This window comes from Aspergillus versicolor, assembly GCF_001890125.1.
Source record: "Aspergillus versicolor CBS 583.65 unplaced genomic scaffold ASPVEscaffold_2, whole genome shotgun sequence".
NCBI classification, from domain to species: Eukaryota; Fungi; Ascomycota; class Eurotiomycetes; order Eurotiales; family Aspergillaceae; genus Aspergillus; species Aspergillus versicolor.
In genome coordinates, this window is record NW_024467525.1 from 1,738,871 (window position 1) to 1,751,188 (window position 12,318).

Below are 12,318 nucleotides of genomic sequence, written 5' to 3' on the forward strand. Positions count from 1 at the left end.
TAACACAGAAAGGAAAGGAACATTGTGGGAATAAATTGAAAAGAAAAAGTGAAAAGAAGTTAAAGGAAAAGAGACAAGGAAAAACAAAAGAAATCCGTTTTTTTTTCTTCATCCAGTCATGCATCACAGGCGATCGATCTACTGTTGAACAACAGGACCGGCCTCGATGACTTCCTTGGTGGCTTGATCAGCGTACTTGGTGAAGTTCTCGTTGAAGAGCTTGGCGAGCTTGTTGACCTCGTCGGAGAAGCCAGTTGTGGCGGTCCAGCTGTTCTTGGGGTTGAGCATCTCGTCGGGAACGCCAGGGCAGCTCTTGGGGACGTGGAGGTTGAAGACGTCGTAGGTCTCGTAATCGGCCTTGGCGAGCTCGCCGTTGTGGATGGCGTCGAGGATGGCACGGGTGTACTTCAGAGGGCAACGCTTACCGCCAGTGGTGGCACCAGCACCAACCCAACCGGTGTTGAGGAGCCAGGCGTTAGCCTTGTGCTGGGAGATCTTGTCTGCAAGCATGCGGGCGTAGCGCATGGGGTGCAGGGCAAGGAAGGGCTGGGCAAAGCAAGAGGAGAAGGTGGCTTGGGGTTCTGTTACGCCGTCCTCAGTACCGGCCATCTTGGAGGTGTAACCGGAGATGAAGTGGAACATGGTCTGCTCAGTGGTGAGCTTGGAGATAGGGGGGAGGACACCACGAGCATCGCAGGTGAGGAGGATGATGTTTGTGGGGTGGTTGTCGGACAAGCAGGGAACCTTGGCGTTCTCGATGTACTCAATGGGGTAGGCGCAGCGGGTGTTCTCAGTGAGGGTGGAGTCGTCGTAGTTGACAACACGGCTGATGGGGTCGAAAACGACGTTCTCGAGAACGGAGCCGAAGCGGATGGCGTTGAAAATATCGGGCTCCTTTTCGGCAGAGAGTCCGATGCACTTGGCATAGCAGCCACCCTCAATGTTGAAGACACCACGGTCGGTCCAGCAGTGCTCATCGTCACCGATCAGAGCACGCTTGGGGTCGGCGGAGAGAGTAGTCTTTCCAGTTCCGGATAGACCGAAGAAGACGGTCACATCACCGTTTTGACCCTCGTTGGCAGAAGAGTGCAGAGTCAAAACGTTGTGCTTAACGGGCATCTCGTAGAAGAGAATGGTGAAGACACCCTTCTTCATCTCACCAGCGTACTCAGTACCAAGGATGACCATCTCCTTCTCGGCGAAGTTGATGGCGACTGAGGTGGCAGAGGTCATACCCTCTGTGAAGCGGTTGGCAGGGAAAGAGCCAGCGTTGTAGATCACGTAGTCGGGGTGGAAGTGCTCGAGCTCCTGGGCTGAGGGACGGATAAGCATGTTGCGCATGAAGAGAGCGTGGTAGGCGCGCGCGCAGACAACACGGACGCTGATACGGTAGCGCTCATCCCAGCCAGCGAATCCATCGATAACGTAGATGCGGTTTCGGGTGTTGAGGTAGTCAACAGCACGTTCACGGTTAATACGCCAAACCTGAGGCTCTCAGTCAGCAATAGTTCTCTCTCTGTATAGTGACGTCACACGGGTGTATGCAAGATCTATGCAAGCGGATCCACTGCCAATCCACGACAACAACCATGAAGTAAACAAATTGAAGTCGAGTAGAGTTGCATAGGCTCTCAAAAAAAATGTCTCAGGCCAACATATAATGAGGCATTTCATTTCGTGAGGCATTTATGAGGCCGGTCGCACCCTTGCGTCGGGATCCGGAAAGGAAAGGCTCATGCGCAGTCGATCCACGCAAGTATGGGGAGAAAGCAAGGGATAGGGATTTGCATAGTAACAGAAAGCTTGAGACTTACATCAGGAGTCATGGGCTTGTTGACGGGTCCCCACCAGACGTCCTTCTCTGAGGACTCCTCCTTCACGACACGCTTATCTGAAGGGGAGCGACCAGTTTTGGCGCCAGAGTAGGCTGTGAGAGCACCGCTTGATGTGATAGCGGTACCAGTTTCGTAGACAAGAGCATCTTCATAGAGAGCAGCGACTGAAGGGTTGGCAATCTAATCAAGGGTGTTAGCGACGGGTTCGGCAGGTTCGGCCGGCGGGCACAACTTACAATAGCAACGCGCTCGTAGTCAATGTGGGCGTGCTCGTGAAGTTCTTCTTCGAGTTCGGTGTGACTCTTGCCAGGCCTGGACAATCATGTGTTAGCAGGGCTCATGATAGGAGAGCAGGGTGGTATGTATCAAGGAGTCGTGCAACACCATCGCCGACGAAGTCGATGACAGCGAGGGGCAATGAGAGACAGGGGCAACGAGGGAAGACATACTGAACACCACCAGGGTGCAGGGCAGTACGATTAACAGATGAAGCAACCATTGTTTTTAATGAAGTCGAGTGATAGTTGTTGTTTCGTTGCTTTGCAATCTGTTGTTGGAAGAAATCTGAGTAGAGAGGACCTGGTTCTGGGGGGACAACAGGGGGTATATGAATGTTTGTACCAGAACCCATGATCACAGCCGTCGAGGCAGCAAAGGCGTTTCACTTCGCTTTCCCGATGATGCTTCTCCACAGAATATCGGGAGATGACGGGGCTAAGGCCGAGTTGAAGCGATAGACGACTCTCACGATAGTCCGATTACTCCCGAACCCCAGATGTGGGCACGAAGTGGTTTCGGAAGAATGGGTCGCTGGACCAACAGGAAGAGAGAACAGCCCAAGATCGGGTCAGGCTGGCCAGTGTTATCAAAGATAGAAACAGCGCAAGTCGGAGTAAAGCACACTAAATGCCGCAGTGCAGGAGGATGGAGAGCGAGGGAGCAGTCGAGACTGCAGCAGACTACTAATTTATGACTACGGCAAACCCGCTGACGGGCTGCTGCAAACGACAATGGCGAATCATGACACAACAAACTGTATTCACAAGCCTCGACTGGGTTTGCCATCGTCAGTCTCCAGTGAATTTCCAAGGCAAGCCAAGGGAACGACGCCCAGTGATGACGTTGAATTGACCGCACTCGCATCATAGGCCGCCCAGCCCATGTGTTCTGCTGGATTTAGTGTCGAGGCTAAGAACCGAATTTGCGGGGAGAGCGCAATCAGCGTTCGGCTAAGAAATCGAGTCTATTCCCGTCCAGGCAGCGCTGGGAACGGCATCTTCCAACGTGCATCTACGTCTCACAGGCCTGCGATGCGGCCCTGAATCCTCCACTTCGGCCGGGCTACTGCTCTCTTTCGGCAGGCAGATTAGATATGTCATAAACAAATGGCTCAACATGCAAGACACGAAAAGCCTCGACCGAATAATGACGAAAGACCGGGATCAGACTCGGGTTCTCCTCCGCCCCCACAGTGCCGGTGACTAACAGTGGTTCCGAGGCCAGCCGCCCGCCGGCCAATCGGCTGGCAGGATTTGCCTGATTGCCAATCCAACGCCACTGGACGCGCAGGCGTGGGCAGAAGTTATTGCCGTGCACTACGGAGCGCTGTCGATGCAATGCTGGGATCGGAAGCTCATATGCTTCGACTACACTGTATGTCGTTATACCTTGTTGTGCCAAAGGGGAGAGGGATGGCGCCGCGGGGAGGTTCAAGGGGCTCATTCTGAGGCCTCAGCCGTGACTACCAACACTTCCCCCAGTCAACCAGCGCATGATGAGAGATGTAGCAATCTAGACCGTGCCACCTTTAAAGGCTCCATTCTGGTGGCTTTTTTCTATCAGTCAGGCGGTGCTCCAGGATTTCTGGCTAGCATCGGCGTGCTTGACCTTCACGTGCTCACCAATACGGAAAACAGTCCTTCAATGTATCAGCCACTTGTTTTCTTTTTTCCCACCTGCATGTCGGCAAACCTCTGGAGACTGAGAGGGGGGACGCTCTGACCAGTTTTGCACCAGCCCCAAGTCCCCAGAGGCCATGCCCGGGGAGGAGAGCCCTGGGCTGATGCTGCGCCCGTCCATCCCTGGAAGAGTCTGGTGTACCCCGCATCCGGTCGAGCGGCGAGCCTGGACCACACGGGCCCTTCCCCGGACCTAGGCATCACCAGCACAATGAGGTCCCTAACTACGGTTTGTCGCTGTTGCCCTTCGTCTTCTTAGAGGAAAAAAAGACAACTTCACCGCTATTCGAAGTGACGTCTTTTGAGGCATAATCACATAAACTCCCTGCCGGCCCGGTACTGCGTAGCTGAAAACCAAAGACCCCTGAAAAAAATGGACAGCAGACCCACAAATCGGGCAGGTTAGGAAGCAATCCGATTCATGTGCAAAAAAGTGGCCTTTGCCCTTTCGAATTTAGAACCCCCCGGGCTGTGCAGAAGCCCTAGACACGGGACTGGGCCCTAGTCCAAGAACGCGGTGGGTATGCAGGGGTTCCAAATCCGGAAGATTTAGGAACAGCCCTGGCCCTTCACGATGGTTGATTTTCGGGAAGCCGCAGCAGCCATTATTTAATTATTCATTTTAAATGCCTCATAATAGGAGAAATCAAAATAACTTGGTCCTGAAGATCACCGGAAAAGGCCATTCTCAAGAAAAAAATTGTGTTTTCCGCGCATTTTCGGGAAAGTACTAATTTGCTTTGCTGGTGTTTTTGAAGCCATACACGACTGCCTAATAATTGTCAACTCTTCTCGTCCAGCGGCTCTTAATCAATCAGTGCGCTATCCACGTGTGATTAATCGTTTGCTCTGCGTATATTTACTTCAAATCCATCGTCAGGTAGCACTGAGAACAGAACCCAAGAATGGGGGCCTTCGATGATAACACACATAGACAGTCCAATAGCATTGCAAATTGATATCGGGCCTTCCGACGCAATTGTAGTACAACCTGACCACTCCCGAGTCGAGGCCTATATTTCATGCATGCGATGACGTCCACGCAGTATTGAAACGGGGAACTTGGCAGGCTAAGACTATACCCTTGGGCAATCGCGAATCCATCCGAACTCGGTCCTTCTTCTCCCGAAAGTAAACAGTCGGTCATGTCATTGTCGCGAGATCCAGGGCTGACGATGAGGGCCCGATAACCGTCATCGATATTGTGCCTGTTTATCTCTTCCTATAGGGGAAGTGAATTTAAATATCTATACTAGGCGATTAGGTAGTTACTACTTGATTCAAATTGCTGTCCTGGAATTGTTCTATCGAAACCCGATTCATATTGCCCGAAATGCACTCGCTATAATACTGACAGGGAAGTATCTGGTCGGAACAGCTGTTGAGGTTGCACAACTTCTATGTTCTTCGTCCATTCTGGAAACCCGAGGAATAAAATTATGCGGCTCGGTCCTCCCGAAACCTCCCTTTTAGGTGATGGCACTCGTAGACCTACGTTGAAGTGCCTCTTCCAACAGCCTCTCGATACAGTTTCAATCGCGAGCGAACAGATTCCCCATTCCATAGCTCTCCTGATATATCCGTCCTTATGTCAGGCATCCCAACTTGCTCCAGCGCAAACGACGCTCCAACTGAACCATAGCAAGCAGCCTCCATACCATTTCCCGTATTAAGGTATCCAATCGCATACGCCCCTAGGAATGCATTCCCTGCCCCAGTTGGATCAACGACTTTGCTATTATGCTCTTCTCTTGGACCGTGTTTATAAAACGGAGGCAGCCAAGAAGGTGAGAGATGGCGTGCGCAGATAAAACATCCATACTCTCCAGCTCGGATAATCACAGTCCCCTTTCCATCCGGGCCAACGCCATTGTCCAGAAACCTTAGCGCCAAAGACTCAATCTTCCCCTTATCCAGGGCGGATGGTGGCGGGTCTCCGAAGAAGGCCGCTAACTCCAGGTGGTTTGGTGAGAATACATCGACAGTATGTACGGCTTCAAGGCATGGTTGCAAGTTCTCTACCCTGCAGGACGGAGGAGCAGGTTCCCAGATAATCAAAGGCCGCTCTGGTACGGCTTCGCTTTTCCTAACACTCAGAAGATCTGAGACTCGGTTTATAATGTTTTGCGGCGTTTCGAGATAGTGGTAGGCCTTTGATTCCAGGAGTGGGGTGCCCTTCAGGCTGTTTATCTGGACTTGGAGGATTGGGGTTGTGTATTTAAAGTCCTTGGCTAGATAGACAAAGGCTAGGTTAGCGCTCAGTTCAATTTCCTTTGTCAGTGATATGACTGGTTAAAATAGTCAAGGGGAATCACGCACGTCCAAATGTAGTATCTTTATATTCAAGCAAGCCTCTTGTCGATGGCTTATCAGTTTCCTTGTCAATTATCAATGTTGTATCCCATTTGCTCGTAAGATATCGTATCGTTGATTCAGGAAAGTCATTTCCAATATGCGGCAGCCATCCCAGAGAACGACTTAGTGGAATAGGAAGAAACAAACGGGCTCCAAGCGTAGCTATATCTTGTCAGTGTCGCGAATATATATCCAGCAAAGGTCCACAAGGAAACCAACCGTAGGCCCCAGAGCCACCGACGACATTAATTAATGGTTCTTGATTAGGAAAGCGAATCTCATCGAGAACCACCAATCCGAGGCTCACAAAGGAGATGCTAGGTGTGGTCATTGTAGATGGGCTGGTTGTGTTGTGGCGGTTGACGGACTGCCTACTGAACCGACAACCTGGGTCCTGGACGTGCGGTCAGCGCCCATAGCCTTAAACTTCTTGGCAGGTACAGAATAGTGGTCTCAGTCATGACTAGTTGCAAAAGTAAAGCAGTAGTTCATGTTCAGAGCGGTAATAGCAGGTAGTACCTAGGTAGTGCTACAGCATGTGCCTGGGGTTTCATGATATATTTTAGTCGTGTAACCAGCAATCACATTCCATATTTGAGCTGCTCTATAATATCCGACCAACGTTCTCCAGGAAATACGCTCAGCTGATAAGGCGCAAGAAGCCCTGACTGTTATTGGCCGAGCTATACTATATTTCTGCACTTTGGAGATTGGAAACATTGGAAATGACGAGCTCAGGATGGCGCCTTCGCCACGACGTCAGTCATCAAGAGTCCGAAACGCACTCTCCAAGGAGTTGTGAAGCGATATATATCTTTTGTCCAATAACTTCACGTACAAAACCCACGATCCACCGTGTGACCATCGACTTCTCGCAGGGATTCCACCCAAGACAACCAATCATCCCACATCGGGTAGAGCGGGGCTTCACCAGCGGCGGGGTAGGAAATAAAACACTCCTCGCCTCTCACATTTTCATCTTTTGTCATCTCTTCATCAAACTTCTTCTTCTGCAGAGACATCTCCGTTGAGAACACAAGGTCCTCCCTTCCCGCTCTCCACACGGTGTCGATCAAGCTAATCAGTCTCCCGGTATAGAACACTATCCAAACAAACAAGCACAACCAACCACAATATCGAAATGGCCGGACACAACGCTTGCCCGAAATGCGGTGCCACCATTGATGGTGACAACAAGAGCTGCGGCTCTTGCGGCAGCGTATGTGTGAAATTTCTGTTTTCTTGACGAGAGCAGTAAACTGACTTCTTGTAGACCTGCCCCGTCTAAGCCGGACAATTTAGGAGGACTGGGACCATAGTAGCTGACGGCGCCGTCCCGTATAGTATTGTGATGGTAGGGCTGGGAAATGATATCCTGTCGCTGAGATGGAGGACGAGAGTTGATGAGCAATGAATGAATGATACTTCCTTGTCTTTTCTTTAATCTGGACAATCATACTGTAGACCTCCAAAGGCATTCATACGATGTTCCTTGGATCCGCTTCACGACTCAGGCGAGCTGATTCGCGGGACACCTGCATTTCTAGGCTATGCGAGGATGAGCTACGCTCGCTCCGTGGCCGTATCCTCTCGGTGGAGGCTCGATGCTCTCTTAGTTCTTTTTCTTCATCTGAGTCCTCGGCAGAGCTGTCTGGCTCGGCGAACCGGTTGTTTACCAGTACAGAGTGTCGTTGTGGGTTCGCCGTGCTGTTGTTCGGCAACGGTTCGTTCTCAGACAAAAGAGCCACTTCCACAGGGTGGTCGTGGACCCTCGGAACATCCCAGGCTTTATAGAGCATGTGAAGGAAAGGGACAGACAACCCGTGCACAATGATCGAAAACAAAACTAGCCAGTATACAACTATCTTCCGTTAGACAAACGATTACTTGGCCATAGCGTGGTGACTTACCTGGTCTCATGGCATTGGTTAGAGCATTGATTTCTCTATCGCTTTCGCCTTCAGGGAATAGTCGTCGAGCATACTCTACATATGCAATCGAACCAACCCCTAGCAAGTTAGTATAAGTCATAGTAGATACCACGGATTACTACCAACCAATTGGCCCAAAATGTCCCATGAATAGGGCTTCAGTCCAGTTACTACAAATCTCCGGCATGAACCGATATCCTGCCATGATTGCAGGAATGCGCCGAAATATTAGTACCAGCATTCCCAGCCCTAGAAGGCGAGGTATAGTTACACCGGTGGTTTCGGGCATATGAAACTCGTTCCAAGGCATAACCGCACCAAGATACCCAAAGGTTAAGTAGTTGAGAAGAGTTTCAAGGGCCGAGTTGAACGAATCATGCCGCGCTTGAAGCTCTGCATTATAAAGGCCATCCCAATTAAGCATACTGCCTGCAATAAAGCATGCTAGAGTCTCATCGGAACCAAAACAGCCGCATGAGCCGACAATGAATATACCTAGAACTGCGGGAAGCAAGGTGAAGGACCCTGGATCAATCCACTTCCTGCTCAGGAATCAGCGCTGAACACTAGGTCAATCTAACAAGGAGGAACACACATTTTAGTAGACACGTCCAGGATTTTCCGACAAACAAAGCCGACAACAGCCCCATAGGCAGTGCCTAAAACAATCATGTATAAAAACCCTTCCACAAACCAATGCTTAAGAGCGGTACCTGCGCCGCCACCAAAACGGCCGACGTCCGTTGCACCGAGGAGATCCGGCTCCCCTTTCGCAAGATCAAATTCCTCCAGTACGATAGCGTTCGTTGGTGTACCGGCATACCGAAGAAGTGACACACCGAGCAATAAGAAAGGGAAGCCGAAGCCGTCATTCGCACCGGCCTCAGACGAGATGAACTCCCGGAGGTGCCGGCGAACATAGTTATCAGCGAATGGGCCCTTTGCGATAGCTTGGGAGAGAATGGGATCGGTGCAAGTCACGCAGGAGCCTATAATCAGAGCTGCGAGCTATCAAGGCGTATTCAATATTAGCATTGGCTCAGTCTATAATAAGAAGAGAGTAGACCTACAAACGAGATACGTGGGATCATTAGTTTGATGCACGTAGATGTTGCAATCCACCCTATGGCCATCAAAGGTAGTAGACAGATCGTCATTTCCTTGAAGCGGCGTTTCAAGTATTTCTTGGGCAATTCATATCCAACCTTCACCAACTGTATCCCGATCACAAGTCGGGTCAATGACTAGGCATTGTTAGTGTTCCGTCCTGGGAGAATCTCAAATCGGCATACATAGGTGATTTCGTTTGCCGTGTTCTCAATCTGACTTCTTCCTGCAGGAAGTGCCCTGACGAGGTTCGCGCCGAACGGCCCAAAAACGACACCGGTGACAAAGGCCGGCACTAGGATAGTAAATAGATTAGTATGAGAGCGGAATCGGCCAAATTAGGTTCTATACAGGCTTCACCGAGATACCAATTTTGCTTGACCTTCAGAGATATAAAACCAATAACGAGAGCGTAGAAGCCTAGATAGGAAATACAAGTTTAGCTTAACGGGAACCAACAAAGGGTAACGCGGATAAGGAAGCGGCGAACTCACTTGACACCACGAGTATAACGTTAAGGTCGCTGAGATCAAGTACCGGGTGTAGCATAGTGCTGAATGGAAGATCGTGATCCCCTAATGATAGCTGCGTAAAGAGCAGATGTCGGTTGGCAAACCTAATATCAGATATAGAATGACAACTCTTCGACTAAAGAGAATACAGCGACTCTCAAGCTGCGTGTATTCTCGTAAAGCCCAACTAGATAACCATCGACAAGAAAGGCAAAAGGCGCCCTCATTTCAGGGGAGGCTGGCCCTTACCGTGAAAAGCTTGGAATGTCGTGGATTTGCGCGAGCAGCGGGACCCAAGGGGGACGCATCATCGGCGGCAGTTTGTAGTGTGTTATTCGACCCCTTTGTCGTTATCTTACACATACCTCCACCGACGAGAGTGTCAGCTCCGAGTGGGGCTCTGTATGCGCCCTTGCAGGCACAAACTTTGGACAAGCATTGGGCATGACCCAGAGCCTCGCGAGTTGATAGTCAGGAGGTGAAACGCCAACACATAACATCAGGCTCTATGGCGTCAACAAATCACGTTGAAAATTCGAAGATGTGGCCTTCAAACCCAGATTTTATTGGGGGTGAAGACGAAGTGGATGTTGTTTGAGAGTTGCTGGCGCCAGGATGGACGCAGGCTCTTTGCAATAAGGAGGCAATGTGGCGCATAGCTAAGCTTTGTGAACCCACTTATGAGCCAACAGGATACGTAGTACGCACTACTAAACGTAGATCATTCCAATTTCCTTTGCCGGTATAGGCCATTCAGGAGAGGAAACCTGACAGCTACCTTGGGGAGACAATCGCGGAAGACGACCGGAATTGATAAGATGCTGAAGAAATGACAAGGGCTTCCACGTAGACATGCTGCTGGTAATTGGGGTTTCAAGATGCAAGCCTCGAGTGAGAATTCGGCGCTTGAGCTTCGTCAGTTGAAGCTGAAGCAGTTTGGATAGTGGGTCGTGATCGACCTGTCACGCCTGAGGCAGTTCAACTGCTCGGAATGGCTATTAATAGGCTCGAAGATAACAAAGCAAACCGCTGTTGAATTTGAAAGGGACATATGAAACTGGAATCTAAAGTACATATATATACCCATGAAAACTGTGTCCGACAATTGCCAAGAATAAGAAAAAGCCGTTGTGGCCAGACTAGAAGATCGAATAACGAAACTTGTGGATATTTGCTGTCACACCCATCCATCCACCCCTCAGATAGTTGCAAAGCTGAAGTAGAGGAGGCGAATAGTTCTAGGATGCCAGCAGCTCCGACGCAATCGCCCTGGGTATCTGGTCGCCAACTTGTAAGCCACACACAAGAATCATAACATGGAGCTAATCGTGAGCCTGCCCGGAGACTCCAGCATCGGTAATTTAAGCAGTCTTTCGCCACTGGCTCCACAAGCCAATCAAACTGCTGACTGTACCTGCGATACCGACAAGTCCATCGTCGAAGTTCGCAAGACCAATGGCGGAGGCTGGGATCACCAAGTCGCTGAGGTCCGAAAAGAGCTGGATGCGAGCAGCGGAGCGTTCCCTGTGTTTTACATCGTTAGTCTTCTTTATCAATCCAAAATCTTGACGCTAAAGGTACATACTTCTCGAGCTTCTTCGCCTCTACAACTCCTTCGCCTTCCTTCAGATCCAGGGTCTTCTGCTTCTCGCCGAGCCTGTACAAGGTGTAAACACTTGCAACCACGCTGCAGAGCAGCCCAGAGAACCAGGAGCGATAAGCCGACTCCTGAATGCGCTTGACACCATCGAGTTTCCGGAAACCGATAGCATCAACAACGCTCACTGTGTCGAGAGTCAGGTAACCAGCATATCCGAGCTGGCGACCGATGGCCAGATAACGCAGAACAGGGTCGATTGGGCCCTTGTTATCGGCCGCAAGAGCAGCAGCCTTGAGGTGTTCGACGAACTTTCCGATCCTGAGGATTTTTCGTGTTGTTCCGAACTGCTTCTTGACTGCATTGTATGGGGCAATCGCGGTTTCGGGCTGGTTGGTGCGATACAGATACCAGGCATAGAAGCGGGAGAAGTATTGCAGGGTACGGAGGAGCTTGTCTCGGCCGACTAGAAAGTTGCGTTAGAATCGAATCCATGGGTGCGCGAAGCCACTCTCTTCACTCATAAAAGCGCCATACTGGGAAACCCAAGGCGAAGCAAAGAAAGTAAGCAAAGTTATAGAGAATTCAACATACCCGTTGTAGCCACAAAGCGCAGGTAGTGCGCCAGGGCAGGGTGGTAAACCAGAGCGTCTGCGACCATTTTCGCTGTCACCGGAGAAGTAGTCGGCAAATGGGAATTTAGGTTTGGAAGCGTGGGATGAACTGAATCGATGGCAGACCAGCTGGCAAAGGCAGGGTAAGATAGAGCAGCACGATGATATGGGCGGCCCGTAGAAAGAAGTAGTGGTTGCTGGGTTGGAGAAAAGACGGGGGAGGGGGGAAGCGATCGGTAAATGAACTTGCTGGGTCCGCGCGGTTGGTGGCTCTGGGGCAGTCGTCGGCCAGTTGAACCTCGGTTTAGCATGATTCCGGGTTGGATTCCCGATCGAACCGTGACAGCTTCGCCTTCATCATTATCGCTGCAGGGAGCTTTCCGAGGTTTAGTAATACCACCGACATTGA

General features: G+C 50.6%; 4 protein-coding genes across 4 annotated transcripts; all 4 read right to left on the reverse strand.

Moving 5' to 3' along the window:
• Nucleotides 1–138: 138 nt before the first annotated feature.
• On the reverse strand, nt 139–2,466 carry acuF (phosphoenolpyruvate carboxykinase PCK1; the record flags this gene model as incomplete). The annotated part of the gene is made up of 4 exons (XM_040806150.1): nt 139–1,485; nt 1,815–2,015; nt 2,072–2,147; nt 2,285–2,466. The coding sequence occupies 4 exons, from the start codon at nt 2,464–2,466 to the stop codon at nt 139–141; spliced, it is 1,806 nt and encodes a 601-aa protein (XP_040664206.1).
• A 2,818-nt stretch (nt 2,467–5,284) lies between these two features.
• Nucleotides 5,285–6,479, reverse strand: ASPVEDRAFT_124516 (pfkB family carbohydrate kinase superfamily; the record flags this gene model as incomplete). Its single annotated transcript, XM_040806187.1, has 3 exons — nt 5,285–6,024; nt 6,113–6,310; nt 6,368–6,479. The coding sequence occupies 3 exons, from the start codon at nt 6,477–6,479 to the stop codon at nt 5,285–5,287; spliced, it is 1,050 nt and encodes a 349-aa protein (XP_040664207.1).
• Nucleotides 6,480–7,626: 1,147 nt separating this feature from the next.
• ASPVEDRAFT_123266 (putative plasma membrane antiporter) lies at nt 7,627–9,735 on the reverse strand (the record flags this gene model as incomplete). The annotated part of the gene is made up of 8 exons (XM_040806064.1): nt 7,627–8,009; nt 8,059–8,157; nt 8,206–8,621; nt 8,675–9,087; nt 9,150–9,323; nt 9,372–9,481; nt 9,538–9,606; nt 9,681–9,735. 8 exons carry the CDS (start codon nt 9,733–9,735, stop codon nt 7,627–7,629), a joined length of 1,719 nt encoding a protein of 572 aa, XP_040664208.1.
• Nucleotides 9,736–11,059: 1,324 nt separating this feature from the next.
• On the reverse strand, nt 11,060–11,956 carry ASPVEDRAFT_80095 (PEX11 family protein; the record flags this gene model as incomplete). The annotated part of the gene is made up of 3 exons (XM_040816813.1): nt 11,060–11,222; nt 11,284–11,761; nt 11,890–11,956. 3 exons carry the CDS (start codon nt 11,954–11,956, stop codon nt 11,060–11,062), a joined length of 708 nt encoding a protein of 235 aa, XP_040664209.1.
• Nucleotides 11,957–12,318: the final 362 nt, after the last annotated feature.